At 41.5% G+C, this 26,937-nt stretch overlaps 1 protein-coding gene across 7 annotated transcripts in view; it reads left to right on the forward strand.

Annotated features, from left to right (window-relative positions):
- Positions 1-26,937, forward strand: part of LOC121273296 (R3H domain-containing protein 2) — a 289,299-nt gene that overhangs the window by 215,655 nt on the left and 46,707 nt on the right. For 4 of the 7 annotated variants that reach the window (XM_041180375.1, XM_041180377.1, XM_041180378.1 and 1 more), the window contains 2 exons: positions 11,261-11,362; positions 19,438-19,668. The exons of 1 other annotated variant lie outside the window; for it this stretch is intronic. In XM_041180375.1, the coding sequence (XP_041036309.1) occupies positions 11,261-11,362; positions 19,438-19,668 (333 nt within the window). The remainder of the gene's footprint in view (positions 1-11,260; positions 11,363-19,437; positions 19,669-26,937) is intronic. 2 more of the 7 variants (XM_041180380.1, XM_041180379.1) reach the window with 2 other exon arrangements.

Here is a 26,937-nt window from a genome sequence, read left to right on the forward strand (position 1 = left end):
GGGAACACCACTACATGCAAGTTCTCCTCCAAGTCACACATCATCCTGACTTGGGACTATATCGCCATTCCTTCACTGTCGCTGGGTCAAAATCCTGGAACTCCCTCCCTAACAGCACTGTGGGTGTACCTACACCACATGGATTGCAGCAGTTCAAGGCGGCAGCTCACCACCACCTTCTCGAGGGCAATTAGGGATGGGCAATAAATGCTGGTCTAGCTAGTGACATCCACATCTCATGAAAGCATTAAAAATAATTAATTAAATGCAAAAGATGGCAGGTGATGAGCTTGTGCACCTGTGTGGTCCAAGGCAAACACATCTGCAGTAAGTGTTTGTGGCTGGAGGAACTTTGGCTAAGAGTCATTGAGCTGGAGGCTGTGCAGCAGACACTGCATCACATCAGGGAGGAGGAAATTTAGTTGGACACTTTGTTCCAGGAGGCAGTCACACCTCTTTGGATAGAGTCATCTGATTTGGTCCATGGTCAGGGACAGGAGGGTGTGACTGCAAGTGAGGCAGGAAGGGGATTGAGAAGGCTCAAGTGGAGGAGCCTCAGCCTTTGCAATTGTCAAACAGGTTCGAGGTTCTTGCAGCCTGTAAGGATGAGAGCAGGGGCTGAGGGTGGGATGAGCAAACTGACTATGGAGCTGTGGTACAGGAAGCTATTCAATTGGGGGGAGTTAATAGGAATGTAGTGGTAGTAGGGGACAGTGTAGTTAGGAGGCTTGATACAGTTCTCAACAGCAGTGGGTGAGAGTCCAGCTGTCTGTATTGCTTGCCCGGTGCCAGGGTTCAGGACATCTGCTCAGGGCTGGAGAGGGAAGGGGAGGATCCAGTGGTCGTGGTCCTCGTACCAATGACATAGATAGGATTAGGAAAGAGGTTCTGTTTAGAGAGTATGAGCAGCTAGGAGCTAAATTTAAAAAAGAACAACCACAAAGGTGGTACTCTCTGAATTGTTATGTGAGCCACGAGAAAATTGGAGCAGGGTAATTAAGATTAAAGGGTTAAAAGATTGGTGTGGGCAAAATCGGTTTCAATTTATGGGGCACTGGCACCAGCACTGGAGAAAGTGGGAACTGCACCGATGGGATGGTTTTCACCTGAACTGTACTGACACCAGTGTCCTGGCGAGTTGCAAACTAGGGCAGTAAAGAGGGCTTTAAACTTGGTATGAGTGATCAACTGAGGGAAGATGTGATAAAGAGAGAGGGCAAGACAAGAGGACAAGGTAGTAATAAGGGAATTGATAATCTGGTGTGGCAGGAAGGAACAGACTTAAGAGTGTGCCAATAGATAAGGCTAGAGGTTACAAAAATAATTAAAAAAACAGAATTAAAGGCACTCTATTTGAATGCATACAGCTTTCGCAACAAGGTAAATGAATTAACAGCACAAATGGAAGTAAACTGGTATGATCTAATTGCCATTATGGAGACATGGCTGCAGGGCAATAAATCAGGAAATTAGAGATGCACATAACAAGGGTAATAGAGTAATCATGGGAGGGCTTCAATCTACATGTAGCCTGGGTAAGCCTAATTAGCACCGGTGCTGTGGAGAATGAATTGCTGTGATGCATACAAGATGGTTTTCTAGAACAGTTTGTTGAGGAGCCCACTGGAGAGCGGGGTATTTTAGATCTAGTATTGTGCAATGAGAAAGGGTTAATTGATCTTGTTGTGAAGGAGCCTTTAGGGAAGAGTGACCATAATATGGTAGAATTTACATCAAGTTTGAAAGTGATGTAGTTCATTCCAAAACTAGAGTCTTGAATCTAAATAAAGGAAACTATGAAGGTATGAGGACCAAATTGGCTGTGGTAGATTGGGAAACTATATTATAAGGCATGATAATAGATAGGCAATGGCCAGCATTTGAAGAATTAATGCATGGTTTACAACAAATATACATTCCTCTCACCCAGCAGGAAAGGTAATCCAACTGTGACTAACAAGAGAAGTTAAAGATTGTATTAGATCAAAGGAAGAGGCTTATAAAGTTGCCAAAAAAACTTGAAGATTTGGAGCATTTTAGAATTCAATAAAGGAGAACCAAGAAACTGAAAAAAAAAAGGGAAAATAGAATATGAGAGTAAACTAGCGAGAAACATCAAAACGGACTGTGAAAGTTTCTATAGGTGTGTAAAAAGGAAAAGATTAGCAATGATAAATGTAGGCCTACACAGGCAGAGACAGGAGCACTTATAATGGGGAATAAGGAAATGGCAGAGAAACTAGACAAATACTGTGTCTTTCTTCACAGAGGAAGATACAAAAAAATCTTCCAGGAATACGAGAAAACCAAGGGATTAGCAGGAATGAGGAACTGAAAGAAATTAGTATTAGTAAAAAAGTACCACTGGGGAAATTAATGGGACTGAAAGTTGCTAAATCCTCTGGACCTGATGATCTACATCCCAGAGTGTTGAAAGAGGTGACTATAGAGATAGTGGATGCATTGGTGATTATCTTCCAAAATTCTGTAGATTCTGGAATGGTTCCTGCAGATTGGAAGGTAGCAAATGTCCCCTCACTATTTAAGAAAGAGGGGGAGAGAAAACAGGGAACTACAGACCTGTTGGCCTGACATCAGTAGCAGGGAAAATGTTAGAATCTATAATAAGGGATTGATAACAGGACACGTAGAAAATGATAGTAGGATTGAGCAGTCAACATATGGATTTATAAAAGGGAAATCATGTTTGACAAACCTGTTGGGAGTTTTTTGAGGATGTAACTAGCAGAATAAATAAGGGAGAACCAATCTCTCCCCATTTAAAAAAACTCTGCGTTTCTGTTTTTCCTACCAAAGGGAACTGGGTGTCCTTGTTCATGAGTCACTGAAAGTTAACATGCAGATGCAACAAACAATTAGGAAGGCAAATGGTATTTGGTCTTTATTACAAGAGGATTTGAGTACAGGTGTGAAGATGTCTTGCTGAAATTGTATACAGCCTTAGTGAGACTGCAACTGGAAAATTGTGTGCAGTTTTGGCCCCCTTACCTAAGAAAGGATATACTTGTCATAGAGGGAGTGCAACAAAGGTTCACCAGACTGATTCCTGGGATGGCAGGATTGTCCTTTGAGGAGACTGGGCCTCTATTCTCTAGAGTTTACAAGAATGAGAGGTGAGGGGTCAAGAACTAGGGTCACAGTCTCAGAATAAGAGGTAGGCCATTTAGGACTGAGATGAGAAGGAATTTTTTAACTCAGAGTGTGGCATTTTCTACCCCAGAGGACTGTGGAGACGCAGTCATTGAGTATATTCAAGATAGAGATTGATAGATTTCTAGGTATTAAAGATATCAAGGGATATGGTGATAGTGTGGGAAAATAGCATTGAGGCAGAAGATCAGCCATGATCTAGTTGATCATGCTTGAGGCCGAATGTCCTACTCCTATTCCTGTTTCCTATGTTCCTATTTTCCAGACTTATCTGTAAGTTAGCTATTTAAGAATTTGTTGACAAGCAGTCTTTAAGTCGATCAGTGTTTTTTGTGTTGTGTACAGTGGATTGCCTAGCTTCATGTAAGCTCCAGATGCCAAAATTCTCAAATTGGATTACTCAACAATTGATATATATGCTGGAAAATCCATTGTATAATCCTGCCTCTTTCATGCTGTTTAACCATGAAAGTATGCTAATAAAATAAGGGCAGAAACAGTGTTTTGGACACATGCTAGAACATCAACACTTAGAATAGAGTGTTCCTCCCAGCTCTGCAGCTACTGTTTCATATGTCTGCCAACTCTGTCCAGCATCAAAATAAGCTCAGTATCTGTATCATGGACTTTAAAAACTACAAAACTAACAAACAATGATGGATGCAATTGATGCATTAGACGCACGTAACAACATGACACTACTGCTTGCTACATTTCCCTTGTGTTCTTAAATATGCCCCCCCCCCCCACCACGCACAAAAACAGATTGCATCCTAAATCCCATATATTCTGGGACAAAATTAACAAATAGCTGGAAAAACCAGAGTTTAAAAAGGTGGAAGTTGCTGATATCTTGTCACTTCTAGTCAGGTGGCAGCCAGAGTTTTCTTCAGAGAGCTCTGCTGGCTGCCCACTGGTGTCAAACAACATGCAAACCTAAGGCATAACTGACTTCTTCAAGGAAGAGAAAGAGGCCATTCAATAAAAAAGGTTTTAGTTATACCCAGAAAGGGGATACTGAGCTCTCCTTGGCACTACTCAGTACTGAATATCTTTTGGGATGCACACTTGCACTGGTGGCCCAAATACAGCATAAATCTACAACTGTTCCCATCTCTTGGGAAGTGATTGAGGGGGCAACGAAAGCCATGCCCTTTGGACTAAAATATCTCTAAATAGCAATTAGAGTTGACTTGCCAACCAATCGGCCACCCCTTTTCTCATGCAGCATAAATTGTTGTTCCCTTTGAAATTTGATATTCTTGCATCTGTCCTGGTGAGTGCAAGACCAAAAGCTTTGAAAGCGTGTCTCTTTTTCCAGCAATACTACCAAAATCCATTTGTATTCTCATCAATTAAATCTGGTCACATTGTATCCTGCCTGAAGACAGTTTAGAATTTCTCTGGGGATGGAATCTATCTGAGAACTCTTCTATCAGCTCATAGGCATTAAATTCCAGGAGCAGTTCTTGAGGGTGTTTCAACATGACCAGAACTAGTAATTCACAGAGGTCTTCAGTATGCAGATCACTCAAAGCCTTGATCTGTTCATGCTAGAGTGCCCTGATGCTGGAGGTAGAAATTTTCACCCAGATTTCACAACCACTAACTTTAATGGGTTTCTCATGCCCATTTCCCTGTTAGTTATGGCCACGCCTGGACTAACATACAAGTTATCCAAATCCATTCACCATGGAGTTGATAAACCCTTGTACAAGACCGATGTTACAGCTTTGGTGGTCATCTTCCTTTCTTGATGTGGAAAATCCACCACCCAATGCAATTATTCTGAATCTCCGGATTGTGACACCAAGCATATGAATGCATTGTTACCAGGTTTGGCTGGACAGATCTACTCTGGTTCAAATGGCATGTCATCAAGCTCACTAAGCTGGGTCTGTTCATCAAAGGGCTGCACAGTAGTTACCGGCAGAATAAGGTCCTTTCACAGTCAACTGCTGCTTCTCTTCGCAAAACTAAAACTGCTGCAACGGCTCATGCGTTGGATATGGATGGGTGGACAGATACATAACTTTTGGCATTTTGCTTCACAACTATCTTTTAGTAGATAGGTGGATAGGTGAGAAGTTGCCCTAAGCCTTTATGGTGCAATGGCTCAACTTGCAGACAATTTCTGGAATGGCTCTGAAAGATAGGGCCTTTCCCAAGAGCACTTGCAGCTCAGATGAAAGTACAACAAAACACTCTAATAGTCCAACATTACTATAGGGTAATTCCAGTGTGAAAAAGGTCTCGTTGTGGTTTGGGGCTTCTCCTAACTTCTCAACAATGACTTACTGAATCATGACTTGCCAGGGTAGGCAGTGCATGCCGTGCCTACAGTGCACCAGAACCTGCACCATTGTAGCAGTCTTTTACGAGCCGAAATGGTTGTCTTCTCTGCCCCTCTCATTGTGCTTCTCGGTCTATAATTGGGGCAAAGCCATCAGGCTCTCCACAGGATTAGGTTCAGTTAAATGGTTCCTGTAGTGTTTCAGACCGTTTATTAACGTAGAGCCTTCCTCAGGTGCAGATTCCCCAACAAAGAGATTTTGGTCACGCCCAGCAGTATGCCACTTAGCGCTCTCCAGTACCAGAAACCTTTGGGATTACATACTTTAGGACAGTCCAGATTTAATGTATAACCAAACATTCCTCAATCCCATAATTGTAAATTTGATATGATTATAAGAAAGCTCCACTGTATTGTAAAATGTTCCTTTATTCTTCCCAGAGTATCACAGTGCAGGGCAGTGGTTCCGAATGTAATCCGAATCAGTTGACTTGGGTGAGAAAGGATAGCTAAGATTCATTCAGATCCAAGTTTTGCACCTGCTTTTTATGGACATAGAAGGCTTGAAATAATAATCAAAGACTTTGGTGGAAAATTCTTGCCCATGCTCTAAAGAAAAGCACGTACGTGCATTTGGCTCAATTGGCTTATGATGACCCAATAAATCAGTTTCCAATTTTATTGGAAAGGATTCCAGCACTTTTTGCCACTGTTTGGGGGTTTATATTTCATGCTTCCATTCTGCTTTTCTGAGAAAACAGTAAGTTAGTGTCCTGTTTAAAAGTCATTTTACAAGGGCATTTATGGCACAATGCTCGAGCTCTCAAACCTGAGATCAGTGAGCTATCAGTGGCAAAAAAAATAGGTACAACTGCTTTTGAATTTACTCAACAAGTCAAGTGTTATACTTTCCATGGTGTGGAGAGGGTCCTTTTAATGCCCTCTACTGGCCAGTACTGAATTTATGTATAATTTAAAAGTTCTGAACCTCTGTTTGGACAATTTACAAACCATCCATGGAAACATTGTCGTGTTGCAGCACTTGATTTCTGCCACAAGAGTTTGCAGTATGGTTATACTAATCTCTAGTAACAGATAAAACTTGTTTTCCATGTCTCAGGGAAATTCTGTCATCCTACAGGGGTTTTAAAACAGAAGAAAAAGCACTTAAGACACTACCCTTTTAAAGCCCTTGCACCATGCATAGCTGTCCTGATCAGGTGACCATTTGTATCTCTTTGGTTGTGTTTTTCCTGACATCAGCAGGAAATCCCCTTGTTGCCTGTCAATCTGGGAAGAAAAGTTTCTGTCTCTTTATCTGTGGTTTAATTTTTTGAAAGTCAAGAGCATTGAAAGTTTTTGAATTTGTTTTGTAAGTGGTGAAACACATTTTTACTGCAGACATTTCTTGCTGTGCCCTCGCTTTTTTGAGCTCTGAACAGGTCCTGCAGCTTTCTGGTTGATAATGGCTCCAGGATTTAAGATATGTATCTATGTCAAATGTCATGAATCCTTCACAGTGACTAACACACACGGCACCTGTCTTTTATCATCAGAAAGTGTAAAGCCTGCTCCAAAATTAGTACAAGAGCTCACCACAATGGACTGATTCAATAAAAAAACAATACTGGGCTGCCAGAAGATTTAAACTTGATTCCTCCAAGCACCGAGAGATGTCAATTTCTGGTTCTGTGTGCAAGCTCCAAGACAGACAGAGAATTCGATATAGACACGAAACTGCCAGTTTTTCCCGGAAAGGCTCATTGACCTTCACCTGTGGCTGGGGAAAAGGAAGTTTAAAAAGATTGTTTCTTTGGCTTGTGATTGATAAATGCAAAGTTGCATTTATTGTCCATCTCTCATTTCCTTGAGAAGGTGGTAGTGGGCTGCCTTCTTGAACCACTGATGTCCATGTAGTGATGGTGCTCCCCCATATTGGTTTTTGGAGGGAATTCCAGAATTTTGACCCAGTGGGAATGGAAAAAAAGTGATATATGTCAAGGTCAAGATGGTGTGTGACTTAGAAGGAAACTTGGAGGTGTTGATGTTCCCACAGCATTCTTGTTTTCACTTTCCTCAATTGTAGAGGTTGTGTGTGGGGGTGGGGGGGGGAGATGCTGTCAAACTAACTTTTGTGAGTTGTTGCAATGTGTGCTGTATCTGATGCACACTGCAGTCACAGTGATGGTAGTCGAATAGATGGATAGTAAGCCAGTTGGCACGGGCACCAATCAAGTGCACTATTCTGTCCTGAGTGGTGTTGAGCTTCGTCAGTGCCATTGCAACTGCACCCATCAAGGCAAGTAGTGAATATTTCATCACTTTCTTGGCTTGAGCCTTGTCGACAATGGAGAGGCTTTAATGGGAGTTGAGCTATTTGTTATAGAGTATCCAGTCTTTGCCCTCCTTTTGTAGCCGTGTTGTTGTTGATGTAGTTGTTCCAGTTCAGCTTCTGGTTAGTGGTGACCCTAAGATGTGCATGTTGTGGGGGCCTACAATGGTGGTGCTGCTGAAGATCAAGGGATGAATCTTGGGCTTTCACTTTTTCAAAATGGTCATTACCCAATTCTGTTGTGGCATGAATGTTATCTGCCATTTGTCAGTACAGTGTTAGATGTTACCTAAATCCTGATATTGGCAAGCATGAGCTGCTTTATTATCAGATGCATTTTGAATGGAATATTCTGTGAGCAGCCTCCTGACGTTATGGTGCAGGATAGGTCATTGATGGAGTAGCTGAAAATATTTCAGCATGAGAGGCTTTCCTGAGAAACTCCTACAGTGATGCTCTGAGGCTGTTATAACTGACCTCAAACAACCACAGCCATCTTGCCTTGTGTTAGGAACATAAGACTTAGGAGCAGGACTTGGCCATTTGGCCCTTCGAGCTTGCTCTCCCATTCAGTAAGATGATAGCTGATCTGGTTGTGGTCTCATCTCCACTTTCCTGTCTGTCCCCCATTACCCTTGACTCCTTTGCCTATCAAAAATCTGTCTAACTGAGCCTTGAATAAATTCAATGACCTAGCCCCACTGCTCTCTGCAGAAGGGAATTCCACAGACTAAGAGAAAAAATGTATCCTCGTCTCAGTCTTAAAAGGGAAGTCTCTTATTCTTAAACTGTATGGCTGCAATCTCTGGAGGGTTTTCCTTTTAACTCCCAATGGTGCCATACTAATTCAAATGCTACTTTAATGTGCATCTCCTCTGGCAGTCATCTCATGTGCAAGTGTGGATCAGTTCTGTGATGAAGCTGTCTGGTTCTGGTGAAACACAGCTTGAGCTTTGGTGAGTGGGTGCTGCTTGTTGATGCCCTGGAGTTTGATAGGGCAGTAATTGACTAAATTTCCCCTTTTGTGAATAGAATGTGTCAGGGCAATCATCCACATTGCTGGGTAGATGCCAGTGTCAGCACTGCACTAGAACAGCTTGGCTAGGAATAGCCCCCTCTGCTGCATGGGTCTTCAGCACTTGAGGTCCACCTTGGTTCAGGCACCAGTTTACATTGATACACTAACTTGAGACTCAGTAGGAGTCATCTTATTAACCCCAACATGCTCCCTTTGATGACATACCTGATCTATAATAGCATCCTTTCTCTCTGATACAGCTAGAGTAGGTGCCAATGCCACCATCTTCTTGGTGTTGGTTTCAACACCAACAAGGATCAGAGAGACCTCAGTATTCCCCTATAAATTTGCACTTTCTGCTCTGACCCAGTCATCCAGAGCCAGTAGTTCTATGATTTTTGAAGTTGTTTGCTCATTTCTCAGGGGAATATGGAGGAGAATTTCACTCATTTGGAGCTCCACAAAACAAGCTGTGGCCACAGAACAACTTTGAAAGCATGTTTCCTTCAGGCCTATTAATTAGAAAGCCAATTAGCTGAGCTTGCTGATTCTGTTGTAGATCAGGTATATATATCTGTAGATCAGGCTATTAGAGAGTTTCAATTGTCATCACCAAGGTAATACTTCAGTTCGAAAGAGGATAAGCCAGGTAGATATAGGCCAGCCAGTCTAACATCGGGTATGGCTACAATACAAAACCTTCATCTGGAAGGGCGTGGGTTCATTAGGGACAGTCAGCACGGATTTGTGAAAAGGCAAGGCGTGTCTGACAAATTTAATGGCATTCGTGGATGAAATGATGATGCATAGTGATAAAGGAAATGAGGTGGGGTTGTGCATATGAATTTTCAAGGAACATTTGATAATGTGAAAGACTTGTTAATTAAAATTGAAGCTCATGGTATTATAGAGACTGTGGATGGATAAGCATGGATCGGATGTTGGTTGAACAAAAAGCAAAGTGTACTGGTTAATGGATTGTTTTTGAATGAGATGGATGTAAACAGTGATGCCTACCATTGATCAGTATTCAGACCATTTCTTTTCCTAGCATATGTAAATGAACTGGATTCGGGTATGGGGGCAAAATGTTAGTATTTGCAGATGGCACAAAAGTAGGCAGTGTGGTCCTCAGGAAGACATGAACAGGTTAGTCGATTGCTCAGGAAGTAAAAGTAGAGGACAAGTTCATGTTGTGTGTAAGTTGTTCTCAAGCATGTGTACTTCCGGACAGGAATCAGAGGATCTTGCAGGTAGTACCTACAAGAAGAATAAATGATTCGTACAGATTACTGCCACTTGGCTTAACCTTTGCAGCCACGATGTTCACTGGAGGATTTTTTTTTACTGAAGCAGAAGATCTGTCTTTACCTGGATAACTGGCACAAATAAGTCCATGTACATCAACCAAAGGGATGGCTAAGCAGACCCTGGCCCTCTTGGAAATAATTAGGTATGTGTTGAATCAGAAGTTGCCTAGTTACGGTGGCTTTGTGTAGTGGAACAGTCTTAAAAGGATAGTGTCGCTTGATAATTTGAATTCCTTTTGCCCTTATGGGATGAAAGACTCTCCCTACAGTAGGTAATTCAACAATTCTCCCTCATACATTGCCACTTTAGATTCATGTACAAAGCAGCTGACTTAACTCTCAGATTTTTAAAATTGAAATTTGGTGCTCTTTCCCTATTTCAGTTACCATTTTGATTTAAAGAACCTCTAGATTTCTACCCTATATTTAAAATACACGTGAAGTTGTGACTTATACACCAGAGATTGTAGTGTCTGCTAACAATGGTAAATGGTCTGGTCAGTCTCAGAGGAAGTTTATACATATAAGTTGGCCACAAGTACAGTCTACATCTCATCACAAAGATGCATTTTGTAAAATACAGTAGATGGTTTATTGTTATACAATTGCATTTTTCAAAAATGATTGTATTCATGACTTTTAGAATAGTTTTTTTTATTTTGAATATCTTAGTATTGCAAACCAACTCAGAGGGGCTATACATTGGAGGGGCACCAGTTTCAGCCAGTCACACTGCACTGAATTCCCAATCTCAGCCAAAGTGCTGTCACGGTATTAGGTGGAGGCCCATAGGGAAGGGGAAATCAGAATGGGAGTCGTTACAGGGCTATGTCACTCATTGTCTAACAGTTGGTTGAAGAATACCATTGGCAGAGACCTGAGAGCAGATGGCCTGCTTATCCTCCTGAATGCAAGATGTGCGTGGCCCAGAAAGATTAAGGGGGACTGGGGAGGGGGGAAAGAAGAACAATTTATGCCCTCATTTAAAAAGGGAAAAGCAAATGTTGGTTTGACAAATCTCAAAATTGCTGTAGAATGTCTGAAGTTTTTTTTGTGTTTATTGTGCAGTAATGATGATGACGTTAACCCTGTGTTTCTTTTTTCCAATACTTTCTCTGTGTTGTTGGCTATCTTAGCCCTTGCCATCTCTGCAGCCCTCTGCACAGCCTATCCAGTACTCTGCGACCTCTTGCCCCCAAGTTCTCCTGCCAGTCTCGCCTCCCCAGCAATACACTATGGTACATGTTATCAGTTCTGTATGTTTAGTTCTGCCTGTGTATGTCATTAGTTTTGCATGTTTGTCTGTGCTACCCTCAAGTCTTTTATAGAAGTAGTATTAAGGTTGGATATATAAAGGATACCAATGGATTGCAAGGAAGTGCTTGAGAAATATACAGTGGCTCCTGACATTAGTGCTCAGGGTGATAAACAAAAACGAGAGGGCGTAGGAATATTGGACCTTGCCCATGGAATCATGATTTTCAATTTTCATGCTCTTTGTTTTTAATGGGAAAGAGAAGTACCATTGTACAAACTGTCTTTACAGCTGAATCAATTTCTGCCCTTAACATGGGATGCATGAGTTTACACACGAAACTTCAAAAACCGTCTGCCTGTACAAAATATCCAACAGGATGTGTCTGCCAACTGAGATACACTATTAAAGTGTGGCAGAAGGACCTTGCTGTGCTGCTTTCACCCCTCCTTCCTCCATCTGCCCTCTGCCTCAAAACTAAATCTCCATCAATAATCTGTCATTCAAGTCATTGGCATTATAAACTTCACATAAATAAGGTCATTGGGGGAAAAAAACAATCTCCACTATGGAAATGAGTTTACCAAAAGTTCTGACTTTATAATTCACAGACATGTTCAGATAACAGTGTCCCATTGACACAGTGGATAAATGCACTTTCCACTATTGTACTGAACCACACAGACAAGGAAGGTCTTGGGTTTGATTACGGTTGGATATATATTGGGGTAGGGGAGAAAAATCAACCAGGTTTCCTGCCCTGGATTTATTATCCAATGATTCCTGTTGGAAAGCGTGTGGGTGTTCAATGAGGATAGGGATTGGATGTAACTGCTGCCCCATACTCACCTACCCCTCCATCAATTGACTTTCCAACATTCACTGTATAGTCTTACACAAAGATAGCCACTTGCGTGAGGTCTTGGATTGTAACTTAACATGGGTCAACTTCTTCAAAAGTGGAGAAAGCAGATATTTTTGTTGAAGTGTTAACCCTGTATAGAGTTTTGCATGCCTGTCTACGGTGTCGATTTTTCACCAGCTTTTTTTTTTAACAGTAATGGACAGTATTTTGCAGTTCCTCAAAGTCATCGATCAAATTGTTACTCAAATGCATATAATAAAGTCGCATGCAAAACATTGAGACTAAAAGTGACCAAAGTGGTTGTGGACATCTTTCAGAATTATGCCTCCAATAATTTGACAATCATGTTTATCGTGTAACCATGCTGTGGGACCCTGTGGATACATTCAATATGTAGCCTGCACAAAGTTGAAACTGAAAAGTTTAGAAATTATACTTACCTGAGGGTTGACAGGTTGATCAGCACGAGGACAGGTAAATGCTGCTCAAGTAGGAAAACATTATCTATGCACTCTGCACTATTGACGCATCCCAAATTAGCTATGTTTTAAACTGACTTGCTATGCTAGTGCCCTGAATTCAGTAAACGGCAATCAGGTGACTCACATAAAGTTGGGCTGGTGATGGCAGTGCTGTTTCTGTAATGTGATCCTATTCAACCACAAGTGTTTTCCAGATTGTTGGAGAAGTAAAGGTAAACCTGACAAGCCACCTTCAGGAGCGAAATCAATACATCGGTTATTTTTACCTTTGAACACAAACCCAAATATACAAGGTAGATCATGTATTGTGAAACTGTTATAAGTGGAGCTAAATTAGATATTGGCCTTTCAACTTTACAACTGGGACCAGGTTCAAATCAAGTCTAAACTCATGGAATAAAAATATTCTCTGTTTGGCTGCAAGAATCCTATGCAAAGTCAGTCTGGGAGTCTCAATCCTGCCTACACAACTGAAATGAACCTAATTTGGCACTAAATTACAGCCTTACTTGGTCATAAGGGTATTGCTTTTTAAAAAAAAAAAGGGAAGTAGCGCAGGAGAAGGTGCTCATCTGAAGTTGGCACTGAGCTACAGAATGTGGGGATGCTTGATGGTGACATGAGCTGTCTGCAGCACCAACATTCCTCATCTTGATATAGGTACAAAGAAGAGGAAACTAATGAATTTACCATACCAGTATGCAAAGTCATATGTGGTTTTCATTTTGAGATCCACCATTTTCTGCTCACTTGTTTAACTCCAGATCATTTTTCTTTGGGAGCCAGGTCTTCAAGCATAATGTAACTGTGCAGGAATGAGTCTTATGTGAAATTGGTTTTGGCAGTCTTTTCCCAATTTCCACAGCACAAATTGCCCCTGATTGTCACAAGTCTTACTCTCAGATCATCGTGTGTCTGGTCTGGGAATGGAATATATCACACTTGGCTGGTAGGGTGCACTGTTTTGAGATTGGAGCTGAGGGATCATGTTAAAGCAAAGTTGAGGTAGGTTTCCTCTGCATCTAACAATACCAAAGTGAACTTGGTCTACCCCATTATTAGTATCCTGCACCTTGGTAAGCAAAGAAAAAGTTATTTAAAAAGTGTTCAATACTGTGGATTCCAATGAAAGTACTTAGTTTACAGACAGTGAGGATCTAATGCTGCAGTCAGCCTTTGTGCCAATGTGCAGCTGCATCACTTGCTGTTAACAGCACTTCATAAAGAGTGCAGCTTTAACTTCCATTTGATGCGATCACTCATCCACTAGCTGTGCTACTAGGTTCAACTACTGCCCTCCTGCCCCGACACTGCACATGGGAGGAGTGCATCCTAAGAACCGTGTACCAGTGATAATTTTTGGAGTCGAATTCCACAGTGCTGGGACTGGTATTGATACAGGGATGCAGTCTTTATGTAACTTACTGCACAAAATGTCGAGCACTATTGTTGCATCTCAAGATCAGGTTCAGAAGTATGAATGATAGTTCTCAAAACATTATTTACTTATTAGAAATCAGCTCTGATACATAAAACAGAATGAGTGGAGAACATTCACATCCGTTAACAAACCTAACTTCAAATCTGAAAATTGTAGTAAACACATTTTGGGGAGGCAAAAGTGGGGATGATCTTGTGGCTACAACATAATTTATGATTCAGTAGTTCTCTATAGTTCCTTCTCTGTATTATGTATCCATTAGTAGAATTTTTACAGGCTGTAACACTGTTTATTCTCAGAAAATAAAAGTCATTCTCCAGGAGGATATCTCAATTCCATTCTCAGCCAATGTCTATACAGCAGGACTCACTAGACTAGGAGCAGGAATTGTGAGCGATGTTTCTGCTTCCATCTTGAGGTTCAGAAGTCAATTATCTCTATCTCCACTCCGGCTATGATCAACTAACTCGGCATAGACAAGGAAGAAACCTGGCACCTTCCCACTCTATATGATTCCACTGCTTATTAGATAAACTTGGTGAGCCATTGGGAGGGCTGCTTCACAGCTGTTAGCCAATTTATTAAACAGTGTTCTGATAGCAAAAATTATGACACTAATCATCTGTTGCTACAGTAGATTTTACATGACCCAGATTGAGGGGAGCTGTATCCTGGTGAATAGTTACAGAATGTGAAGTGTTTCACGTGTGGATCATTCCTTATTACATAATTTATAGCTGCCTGTTAAAGTCATGCTTCATTACACATGCTCCATGCACCAGTATCATCTCATTTGCTAGAATCTAGAAAAACCCTATGCTGAGCATGGATTTGAAAACGTCGTCATGGCATTGCAGGTAGATGATGCTGGAAGTGGTCTCCTATTTCTGCATCATTAAAGGACCCAGGACTTACTTCATTGCATCAGCTCATTTCTGCCCTCTTAAAGGGTCTCTGCTGGTTGACTTGGACAGTCAAAGATTGAGGTGAAGTCTCTCAATGGAGTTGGGTTTGATTAGACAGATGTTAGAGAAGCAAATATTTATGTTCTCACGCTGGCCAAGATCTTAAAAAACATTTAATGGATTCAGATGACAGTGGAAAATGGACATGTCAGCTGGTTCATTTTAATAGGCTCACTCCTGCAATAAAATAACAAACCAATGTGTTGAGAATTGGCTCACTAATATCAGCATCAGCAATTATCAGACTGCAGAGGTTCAAGAAGGCAGCTCACCACCACCACCTCAAGGGCAATTAGGGGTGGGCAATAAATGCTGGCCGAGCCAGCGATGCCCACATCCCATAAATTATTTTTTTTTAAATTACTACATTGTCATTCAAATAAGGTAAAGCAGAAAAGACTTTGGTACAGATTGGAATTTTACATCTAGCACAGTGTTCTAGCTAGGCTGTGGTTGTATCATATGCCTTTCAGCACTGACCTATGCAATACATCGCCTGCAAATGAAGCTTCTGTAGCTAACATCAATGTGTCTGCACCATTGTAAGAGCAAAATATTGCACATGCTGGAAATCTGAAGGAAAAACAGAAAATGCTGGAAATACACAGCAGCGTCTATGGAGAGAGAAACAGAGTCAACAATTCAGGTTGTGACCTTTCAAAAGAAAAGCTAACTTGTTTCTCTCTCCACAGATGCTGCCAGACCTGCTGAGTGTTTTTATGTCTGCACAATTGTCTGTCAAAAAAATTCATCTTATGCTGGTGGTATGCATCTGGCCACTCATTATACACTCCACCTGACATTTTATTCCATTTAAGTCAATAGAACTGACTCTTGGGTGGGGTGTATAATAGACAGCTGACTCAATAATACCCACTATGTGCTACCACCTAAGACAAATTCTTATCCCTTTATATACAATATCAAATTCATGATTGCTGACACTTATATACAATGCTTGTCAACTAAACGCATTGCACAGTTTGCCAAAGTTGTGGCCAATTCATAAAATGCACCTAAGGAATGGCTGCACTGTTTTCCATGTTGTTCGGAACAAGTTAAATGAGCACAGTTAAGTCTAAGAAATGCAGTTGTGCCCGGTTGGATGTCACTGCAAATATATCAGCACTAATTGTTGCCATGAATTCAGCATCATCAGTTAATACCAGATATTCGCCAGCTTCAGGTGACACCAAGCAGTTTCTGTAACCAGGTGGCACTGAAGATGTTTTTGTGTGACTTATTTGGAGGAATTTCCTACCACTGCCACCACCAAATGAATATTGGTATAGTGGCATCACTGACAATGACTAGCACTGAATTTAATATAAACTGAGGATAAACTATAATGGATCCCTAATGGCAGAACATCACGATGATCCCCTCGGACAGGAATAGTTCTGCTCAAGAGATTTCAGCTCCATATCTTTCAAATTGTTATCCTATAGGGATAGTCTAAGTTATTGTATCTTATCAGCACAAAACAAAATGTAAATATCCTCCAATCAAGGGAATTTGCGAGTTTACCCTGGCTATGATCCAAGAAATCATCTCTTAAATGAGATGGATTCAGACTTGGCAGAATCAATAATAGGGTTGATCCCTTCTACAACAAGGCAAAGTGGAGCTCTTCAGCCAGCAGAGACCCAAAGCTCCATCTTGGAACTTATGGACATCCAAGAGCAGAATTCCCCTGAGGGGTTGTTAGGAGCCAGGGGTGGAGGGGCTGGGGGGGGGGGGTCACATGGTGGAGCGTGAAACAAGTAAGAGAGAAGGAAGATAGCAATGAGCTGATGACGATGCACTACTAGGCCAAAACTCTAAATAGAGATATTCAATACATGGATTGTGCAATGCCTAAATTTACAAGGGCTCCTAACCTTGGGAATAGAGGCCTTTTTCCAAATCTCTCCAATCACACCAGGCAGCAAGCCTGAAGTTCCTTGTTATCATTTTGCTGTGCACCATGATCACAAAGTTTTAGGGTAATGTGCAAATTATCAGTGTGTAATCCTACATTATACTATCCAGGATTAGCAAACACCCTGTCACCAGCAGTCTGCCTATGGCTGTATTACTTGTCAGGATGTAACATCTGCTGGACAGTTGGCTCAGCAAAGTCAGGTACCCAGTAAACTCATTAAGAGCAGAGATTCAAGATCAATTTTGAAAATCCTGGACAAGATCTAATGTTCTTGGCATTATTTCCAGCTACCCAGTGGAAGGTTTTTATGCCATATCACCATAGTCAGAGATCTGATATCCTTGTTGCAGTAAGGGCCATGAATCCCAGTGAAAGATTATTTCAGAATATTAGGCAGCGACTGGTATTAGGTCTTTGTGGCTCCAGTGTGTGACTGAGATTGGTGCAGCTGAAACTGCTTAACCAGTGGTCTCCAAGCAGAGTTCAGATTTCTAAATCAATAAAAATCAACTATGCTTTGCACCTTGTGGTGGTCACAGGAGAATAACATAACACAAGACAGTTTCTTGTAATAACCTTTTCCATATTTGAGAAGTATACTACTGCAGCTGTCAATCTGCTCAACCACCACCTCAGCTCTAACTTGGAATGCTTCTCTGTTGAAGGTACTGTGTAAATGTAAGCTGTTGTCCTCTAACAACACTATTGTCAGTTCAATATTTCAACAAGCAGAAGGTGCTTGCACCCATTTTCTGGTTGGTTCCTCCTTGCTCTTTGAATCAATTAGTGGAATAATGCTGGTACTACAAGTAGAAGGCACGTGCATCCCACTGTTTTGCAACGTTTTCATGTGTGTTCTCAGCACATGATTTCCTCACAGCCTATCAAGCTGAGATTTACTCCTACATTGTGTGAAAGATGTAAATCATTTTGAAGAATGCAGATGAGTTTGTACGTTGGGTACCTAATTGTACAGGGCTTTCTCCAAGCAATATGAGGAGTGTTGCTTCTGCACTTCTTTCATATTAACACACTATGGGGAGTTCTGCATAAAATATCTGCATCTTGATTGCCCAGCATACAAGACACAGTTGCAAGGTCAACTGAGATACCAGCACTTGCAACATTCGGGTTTGAGGGACGACATTTTGGGAGGAAGAAGAAGAAAACACATGCACTAAACGGTAGAACTTTTAAAGGAGTAGAGATACCGGAAGGTTCACATGCACAAATCTATAAAAGTAAGATGACAAGCTCATAACGGATGCACACGTGGGTGATCAAAGGTTTTATAAATGGGATAAAACAAAAACAAAGTGGTAATAATAAATCTATACAAAGCATTGGTTCGATTAGGATGCAGTTAAATTATTGGGACTACATCTACATGGTTCTTTGATCTCTTGTCGTAACAACTGGGAAGTCAGCATTAACAGCTGTTTTTAGTCACACTGGTTCTCTGGAGTTTCTGTCAAAAGTTACAGCAGGACATCGGGAGAATCTCTATGTAAATTCCAAGTGTTTGTGCCTTGTTTTGGGTGCCCTCATTTTGAATGGACATCAAGATCTTTGAGTAGGTGCAGAAGAGAATTGTTAAGGTGATACCAGGGTTGAAAGGCTTTAAGATATGCGAAGAGACCAGAGAAACTGTGGCTCTTTTCAGTAGAACAGCTAAGGTGAAGAGGAGATCTGATATGGATGTTCAAAATTATGAAGGATTTTGATTAGATAAATCAAGAAAAATAGTATTTAGTGAGTCAGTAACCAGAGGGCATAAATATAAGATCATCACCAAAAGAACAAGGGAGAAGTTAGGACACCCTTCTTTTGAATACAAAGTTGTTCAAACATAGAATACCCAACCAGAAGCTTCGGTGGAAGCAGAATTCACAATAGCTTCTAAAAGGGAAGTGGATAAATATTTCAAATGGAGAATGTAAAAACAGTATGTGGAAAGGGCAAAGGATTGGTGTTAAGTGGATAGTTTTTTGGATATCCAGCCCAGGCATGATAGGCTGAATGGCCTATATGGTAAAACTCTGATTCTGTGGACTACACCTTCCCTTTCATTGTCTTCAGTATTCAGTTATTTCAGCACTTAAAAACATATACCTAAACTAAAGACTTAATTTGTCTTTAAACTGAATATGTAAATATAGGACCAGTGGGATTATGTAGTTTGTCCCTCTAGCATGACCTTTATTATTCATATATCATTTGTTCATGACAAACCTTATCTCAGTGTCTCCATCATTGTGGATACTTGGTGCAAAATTAAGGGGATCAACATAAGTCAGAAAATGTTTGAGAGTTTACTTAATCAGATCTGTTTGAGTTGTGAAGATGAAGTTTGGGTAATTCTATTTTTATATGCAAACTAGCCTGAAGAACTTGGCAACCAGTTCGGGCAGATGAGCCTCAGCCGCCAAGGTTCCACTGAAGCTCCCGAGACTACCTCTGCTGTATTTCAAGCCCCAGTGATATCCCAGCAGCCTGGCTACATCATAGCTTCGCCAGGGCAGTCTCTCACTGCACCTCCCTACTCGGCATCTGGACATCCCACAGCTCAGCAGGTGCTTCAGCCTCAGGGTTACATACAGCCTCCCCAGCAGGTATTTTTTCCCACATCGCATATTTCTGCTGTTCAGAATGTGAGAGCAAATTATTGGGCGCACGTCTGAATTGATTTGCAATATTATATATTAAATTAATTAGTAAAAGTTAAGCAGAGTTTCCTGGTGGCTTTGTGAGTAAACATATTGTCTAGGGTGGTACTGCAGCTGCACAGACTAATAAGATCCTAGGTCCATTCTTCAGTTGCTGACCTTGGCTACAGTGGTAGTGCTGTGATGAGCCTCATGTTCCTCTGGATTGGCAAGAAGATCAGCTACAGTTCCTGCTCTTGATCTTATTCTGGGCCTGTGGCCAGAAATGCATATGCATGGATAATTGAATGAGAATAGAATTGGACTGGCTATGATACCCTATAGGTCAAATAGTCACCTGTAACTCATGGCCATTCTTGTTCCTCCTGGCGCACAAAGACACTTCAAGTTGTTTTTAAAACTTACTTTACTGGATCTCTTCTGGCCCTTAACACAGTTCCTGGCAGGTTTGGATGGACAAGGGAGCCACCGCTGCTTTTTTCCGCTCAGGTTTGAGGTTAAGATGGCGGATCGGGTTCCAATTATGTCATCAGAGCCTGATCTACATATTTAAAGAGGAGCTCACCAGCTTTGGGCAGGTAGCCTGCAATTTAAAATTGCTTTTGGGTTAATGGGATGAGAAAACAAGATCTCCAATTAATTTGAACTGTTCCCTCCCTCCCTGGTTTTCACTAGGCAGGGTAGGGGTTAAGATTGAGGCCTATGTTGTGCCAAAGTTATTATAGATGTATATATGCTGTCATCATTATGGTGCTTTCACTTGCATCTTACCACTTCCATCAAACTCAACTTGTTCACAGATTGTTTCTTAGTAGGTGACTGGGTGGTGCATACGGTTAGAAGATGACTATTTACATCTGGGTTTAAATCTAACACAAGATGATTGGATGATTTCTGTGTGTGCTGTATGTAAGGGTTCTGTGCAGAATGAGCTTTTAAATTGAGAAGCTAAGGTGAAGGGTCAAAGCACATAATGCAGGACAGCATCAATGTTGAAAGCAACAACTTGCATTTATATAGCACCTTTAATATAGTCACATTTTTCAAGGTGCTTCACAAGCTAGAACAAAAATTTGACATTGAGCCACAAAAGGAGGTACTATGACAGATAACCAAAAGGAATTTCCATGCTTCTGAACACTCTGTCGCACTGCCCATCGCTCTTAACATACATTTACGTGTGATGGATGGTGGCAACCTGGAACAAGTAACAGAGCCCCAGACATCAAACATCTCATTCCTTATGAGTAAACTGTTGCGGTTCTGTTGAGCAGGGCAAGCTGGAAGGCATGGGGTTTGTGGAGATTGGAGGAGAATACAGATCTTGTGGTATGTATCATATATTTAGATATTCCTGATATCCACAAATGCATAATAGGACTATAAAGACCATGTAGTACCCAACTCAGTAACTGTGTCAATGTATTCATAATGTACCCTGTGTTCTCTTCACAGAACAAGGAGAATCTACTCACCCTATAACTGAAACCGGAGCGCACCACTCACCAAGTCACAACCATCAACATCCCTACTTGAACCAGACACCAGCACAAATACACACAGTATGGCGGAACTAGCTTTTTATATTCGGAAAGCACAGAGCGAGTCACTGAGGGAAGGTTAAAGAGGGGCAGAGACCTGGGATGTTGCATGCCCCTGCCAAATTGCATTGAGGTGCAAACATTAGTGGGCCTACTTTTACACAGAGGCTGCTACACCACATGAGAAGATCGTCTGAGTAGCATGGGTGAGTTCAACACCCAGATAGGCCCTTCAGAGTTCCACTTGAAAGATGTCATGGAACAACAGTTGTCTGCACTGCAGTTTATGATAGAGCACGTGAGCTGCATCTGCATTAGAGGCCTCAGTGTATATGTATACACAGTTGAAACATCTGTCACGAATGCTCCCTCATCTCTCAGAACAGCCCCAAAGTGCAGTCAAGCAATAAGCTTGGTGTCTGGTTAGAAACAGTCGTGAGGGAGGGATTCATACACCCTATAAATGCCCACTGATCTGTACACAGACAGATGGGCAGGCATCATAAGGAAATACCCTCCAGCTTGGCCACGTGTAGACTACTACAGGGGAAGATTCTTTGCATTCATGTCAGCAGCAGTTCTGAACCTTCATGTAGCTCTGCTAGAGTGAAAATCTTGCTTCTGCAGCTGCAGTAGCAGTAGAGGGACCCTGGCAGTGATGCTGGTTCAGCAGAGTTTGTCGCAGACATGGATACTGGACCTTCCGTATCTCCTGTAGCTCACCAGTTGGTGATGCAGCCACCTGCCAGTGCCACTCAGCTGGGAAATCATTCATTAGTATGGTACATGCACATTAGGAATTACACAACGTACAAGGTAAAGGCATTAAATGAGCACATTAAACAGTAACACCACATGATAGAATAAAGTTGATTCACTTTTAATATATTTTGCAATTCTTCATTGTGCAGATAAGGCATGGAATAGCACACAGCTCAAAGCAGGTACAACAGCATCAGCAACATAGGCATGGTGGAGGAACAGCACATGAGGAGGCTCATGTAAAAAAAAAGCCAAAATAGCTCAATGCTGAGATTATCCTGTGGGTGAAAGGAAGGCCTCAGCGATAGTAAAGTTCATGATAACAATGACCTTTGCTGCTGCTCATGGTGCAGTGCAGATGATTGGACTGTCCCTATAGACCAGGTAGCTCCTTCAGTATTCATAGTGACCCTGAGCCTCCTTGTATACTGTTGCTTCATCACGCCCAGGTTGCTGACTGTTGTACCTGATGTAGTACCTGTGGGGAATTGTGTATCATTCTGTTTCATTGTACCCCAACTGCCCTCTGCTGCACCACTACAATATACCTGTCAGTGGTTGCTACATCTGACACACTCTGACTGAAAGTTTAGTGTACTGTGTTGATACTTTACAATCTTTCCTTAAACTGACTGGAATAAAGTATCCACTTTTCAATTTGTCTGTGCAGCTGTAGAATGATGTACATATTTGTTACTTAAAAAGGCTTTAAGAAACACAAAAAAAATCACTTTTTTCTCACATTTTTCATTAATATTTGTTCCATTTTCAGAGTATTATAAAGTTTGGCATATAAGCTGTAATTTTGCAGAGTCCCGCAAGCAGCAGGGGCAGGTTGCAACTCCTTGGAAAGATTTGAGATAATACCTCTACCACCTGGAAGGTAGGGCAATAGGCACATGGGAACACCGCCACCACCAAGCACCCCTCAAGTCACACACCATTCAGACTTAGGAATATATCACCGTTCCTTCATAATTGCTTGGTCAAAATCCTGGAACTTCCACCCTAACAGTGTTGTGAGTGCCTGCACCACACGAACTACAGCGACTCAAGAAGGTGGCTCAAAAATGTGGGTCTTGCCAATGACACCCATACCCCCAGAATAATTATTTTAAAAGAAGCACAAATGCACATGACTGATTTACAGGTGCTTGATTTTCTGATGGGCAATTTGGAAGCAAAAACTACATGACCATTTTAATAAAAATATCTCATCAGTAGTTCTATGATAACTTCAAATCTTGGGAATGGCTCTTCCTAAAATGTCGGCCTCGTCCATAACAAGTAGGTGCAGGAGTGTCTTGGGAGTTGGCCTTCTCACATAGGTTTCTTAAAGCAGAATAGAGATTTTTGGTTCCAGGTAAACCTTGTTTTTGAAATTTTTACTCCCACTTGCCTCAGAAGATGCACAATGGGGCCCTTCGGAAATCCCAATGCAAGGACTCCATGGGAATTGCCTGGGAAGTTTGAATTTCCAATGGGCAATTCCCTGCTCCCGGGACCCTCCAAAAATGTCTCCGACTGAGTTAGAGACTTTGGACGATTAAATCCTAGTCTAAATCCTGGGTAACTATACAACTGAATGCTTCCCCCCAAACACTCTCACTGACACCACCCAACTCCCATCTTCTCCCAACCCAACCTGACCAGCACCACCCACACCCCCAACCCAACCTGACTAGCCCCCACCGCTCGACTCCCACCCTGACCACTGGCTACCACTCCCACCACCCGAGGTCCCCCTGACCTGACTACCACCTACCCGCTCCCACCTGCCACCCTATCCCCTTACCCACTTAACTTACCACCTTACCCACCCTACCCACTTACCTTACCGACCCTATCCCCCTTACACACCCCTTAGCTTTTCTCTGTAGCTTTTCAAAGCAGCTTTAGGTCAGTTAATCTCTTTACCAGAATACGGCATCTAGTGCCGTAAAAAGGGAGCGTGACTTCTGTGAATTCTCTCTGCTGCTCCCTCTTGAGGTCTTGAGTTCTGCAGGATCCTTCATCGGAAGACTGCCATAAAAATTCAAAGGAAGTTAAGCGTGTATTTTTTGCTCCAACCCTAAGCGGAAGATTTGGGCCATTAGGTTTGTGACTTACAATACCGCCACCATACAGAGCAGAGAGCTTTCATTGTGTTGCAGGATTCTCTTGAGTGCCATGCTTTTATCCATGTGGGTGTGAGAATTCCATTCAACCCCATTGCCTTCATGAATAGAAAGAGTTTAAGTTCAATTCATGTTCAGGTGGAGTCTGACCACATTGTTCATGCACATTTTGTAGGTGGCAGCCATGATGGCTTCATTCTCTAGTATTGTATAACACCTGCATTATATGACCATAAACTACCATTGGCTGGATGCCTCTTAGCAAATCGGGCTGTCCTTTGCGTCCATGGCTGGTGATGCTGCTAAGAAATCCTCTAACAGCAGAGAAGTACCTTGACCTGGATGTCTCATCATTTGTTTATAGTTCCTTGCTGCCTTTGAGAACATTTTGCTATGCAGTAGTGTATGTAAAGAACAATGGTTGGGCTCAGTGCTTCAAATGGTATTACAAAGCAGGTGACCGATGGGTGAAGAGCCCCATAAGAAATGTGTGCAAAATTGAGAAGGTATTTACATTCACGTTGCTGCGAGCAAACTTCTTTATTTGCAACTCAGTACAAGGGACCTGGACTAACTGCATTAACTCAATTGTCAACATCCCACCTAATACCTGTGCTTTACTGTAGGGTGGTGGTCTTTCATCTCAAATAAGACTCTCGGCATCAAAGGAAGCCATGCTGCTCCCAGGTTACTGCTTTGTCATTGTAAACAATTAATCCATTGTTCGTACGCCACTCCAACTCCTTTCATGGGGATTGGCTGCCTCACTGGATTTTGCCAAAGTGTGGTGTAAGGCAAGCTTTTTTTGTGCCTAAGCCCATTCAAATTAAGGAAAGGGGCTCCAATTGCAAGTTACCAGCACAAGTGCAATTTTGCCTGTTGTGCAAAATTGGGTCCACAATTTGTTAGTGGTTTTATAAACATTCCCCATTTTAGTCCATCTACTTATTTGGTAAATTTAACTGAGCCCAGTAATTTTTAAGAATTGGTAAAGAAACTTATTGCCTTGTTCAGGAGTTGTCATGATTGAGCTGTTAAATTTAGAAGGACTGGAGGTTGTGAGTACTTCAGATGTGAAATCTGAAGCAAATTGTGAATACGGAGTGGTATTACCAGCAAGGAGTGGATAACATTGATTGATTGATGAGTGAAAGAGCTCATTGATATGAGAGAACAAGTGGAGGAAAGGACAGTCTTCTGGATGATGCCTGAGCAATGGATGGAGCCCAAGCCATCAACTACAGGACAGATAAAACTATTAAACAACTACATAGCCATACAATGGCATGGGGTGATGGCATACAATGATAATTTGTGCGAGAACCTGTTTAAGGCTTTGGAGATGTGTACTGTAATGCACTGACAGATGATTCACCAAAATGTCCCAAGAGAACATTTCTGGAGGAGCAGAAGATGTCCTGTAGAAATGGCCAGTTAAAAATTCCACTGTTAATTGTGGATTAGACCAAAATGTTTCAGGTGATTGGTGCAAAATGCTCTAGATTTGTTTAGCAGAATTGTGCATTTAAAGTAAAACAATTAGTTTCTTTCATGATGTAGATTGGAATGTTTGCAATTACACCAGGAGTTTATGGGATTAAAAGTTCTTGAGATGCAAATTTGAAAGTGCATTGGGGTTCTTTCAAAAAACGATTGGTTGAATCATGCAAGAGATTTCAGAAGCAGGCCTTGCTTGTTGGTGAGCAAGATAAAAATAGGCATGATTCATTGTCCAGAAACAAAGCTATTTATTAAAGTTAGAGACTTTGAACATACTCTGAAGACCTTATGAAGGATAATTGACCCATTATGTAGACTTTTTCAATATGCACTTATTTTGTGCTTCCAGCATTTGCCAACTTTTGTGCGTCATATTACTATTTAAAGATATTAATAGTTTTAGTCTGTAATCCTCTGGCCTATGTGACAATATATCAACGTTTCAAATTTTGGTAGTGAGAGACTTGCATTGAGAATAATTGTTAGCACCATGGATGATACATCTGTGAAGATGGAGTATGAGGAAGGTACAGTGTTTAGAATGTGGTACAACGTCAACCTATTGGAGTCACTGTTTGATCCCTTGGTACTTTTTATTACATCAAAAGAGCTTTATATTAAAGTTCAAGTTGTTGCGCGAGAAGACAGTTGTACAAAAGCCTGCAACCATTATCAGCAATTTGCAAGTTAGTAACTTATAAAACTCTAGAAAGTACTAATATTAGAACCAATGAGGTTGGTAGAAGGATGCTGGGGATCATCTTTGGTACAGGGTGAACAAGAGCAAATATCCAGTGAGGAAAGGTGGACTGGCAGTAAATTAGGTTAAAGCAATGACACGGGACAGAGGAAAGCTCGGAGACACACGTTTTGACTCGGGGAGCAGCCCTGTTGGAACCAGTTGGAAAGGATCAGCCCTACCTAACAGGTTAATACTTGATGTTGATGATAACGAGCATATAGAATGGAGGAGAGTTCTTTCCCAATTCCATTATGATTATGTGTGAGAAGAAAAGTGAGTCAAAAAGATATCTTCTCTTCAGCCAAGCTAGTAACTGGGTCTTAAGAGAAGTGGAAACCAAGATTCGCAGAACCTATGGAAGGTATCTTTTGCAGTCTCAATTCAGTTCCCGCTGAACATGGACCCATAGCTGAAATTGCTCAATTCAGAACCACTTGACACTAAATTGACAATCACAGAACATAAATAGCTGCTGTACATGCAAGTGCTCTTCTGAAATTTTAGACCAAGGTACAATGTTTAGATAGAATAGAGGGGGCTTTATTTTATGTCT

Source organism: Carcharodon carcharias, chromosome X (genome assembly GCF_017639515.1).
Source record: "Carcharodon carcharias isolate sCarCar2 chromosome X, sCarCar2.pri, whole genome shotgun sequence".
NCBI lineage: Eukaryota > Metazoa > Chordata > Chondrichthyes > Lamniformes > Lamnidae > Carcharodon > Carcharodon carcharias.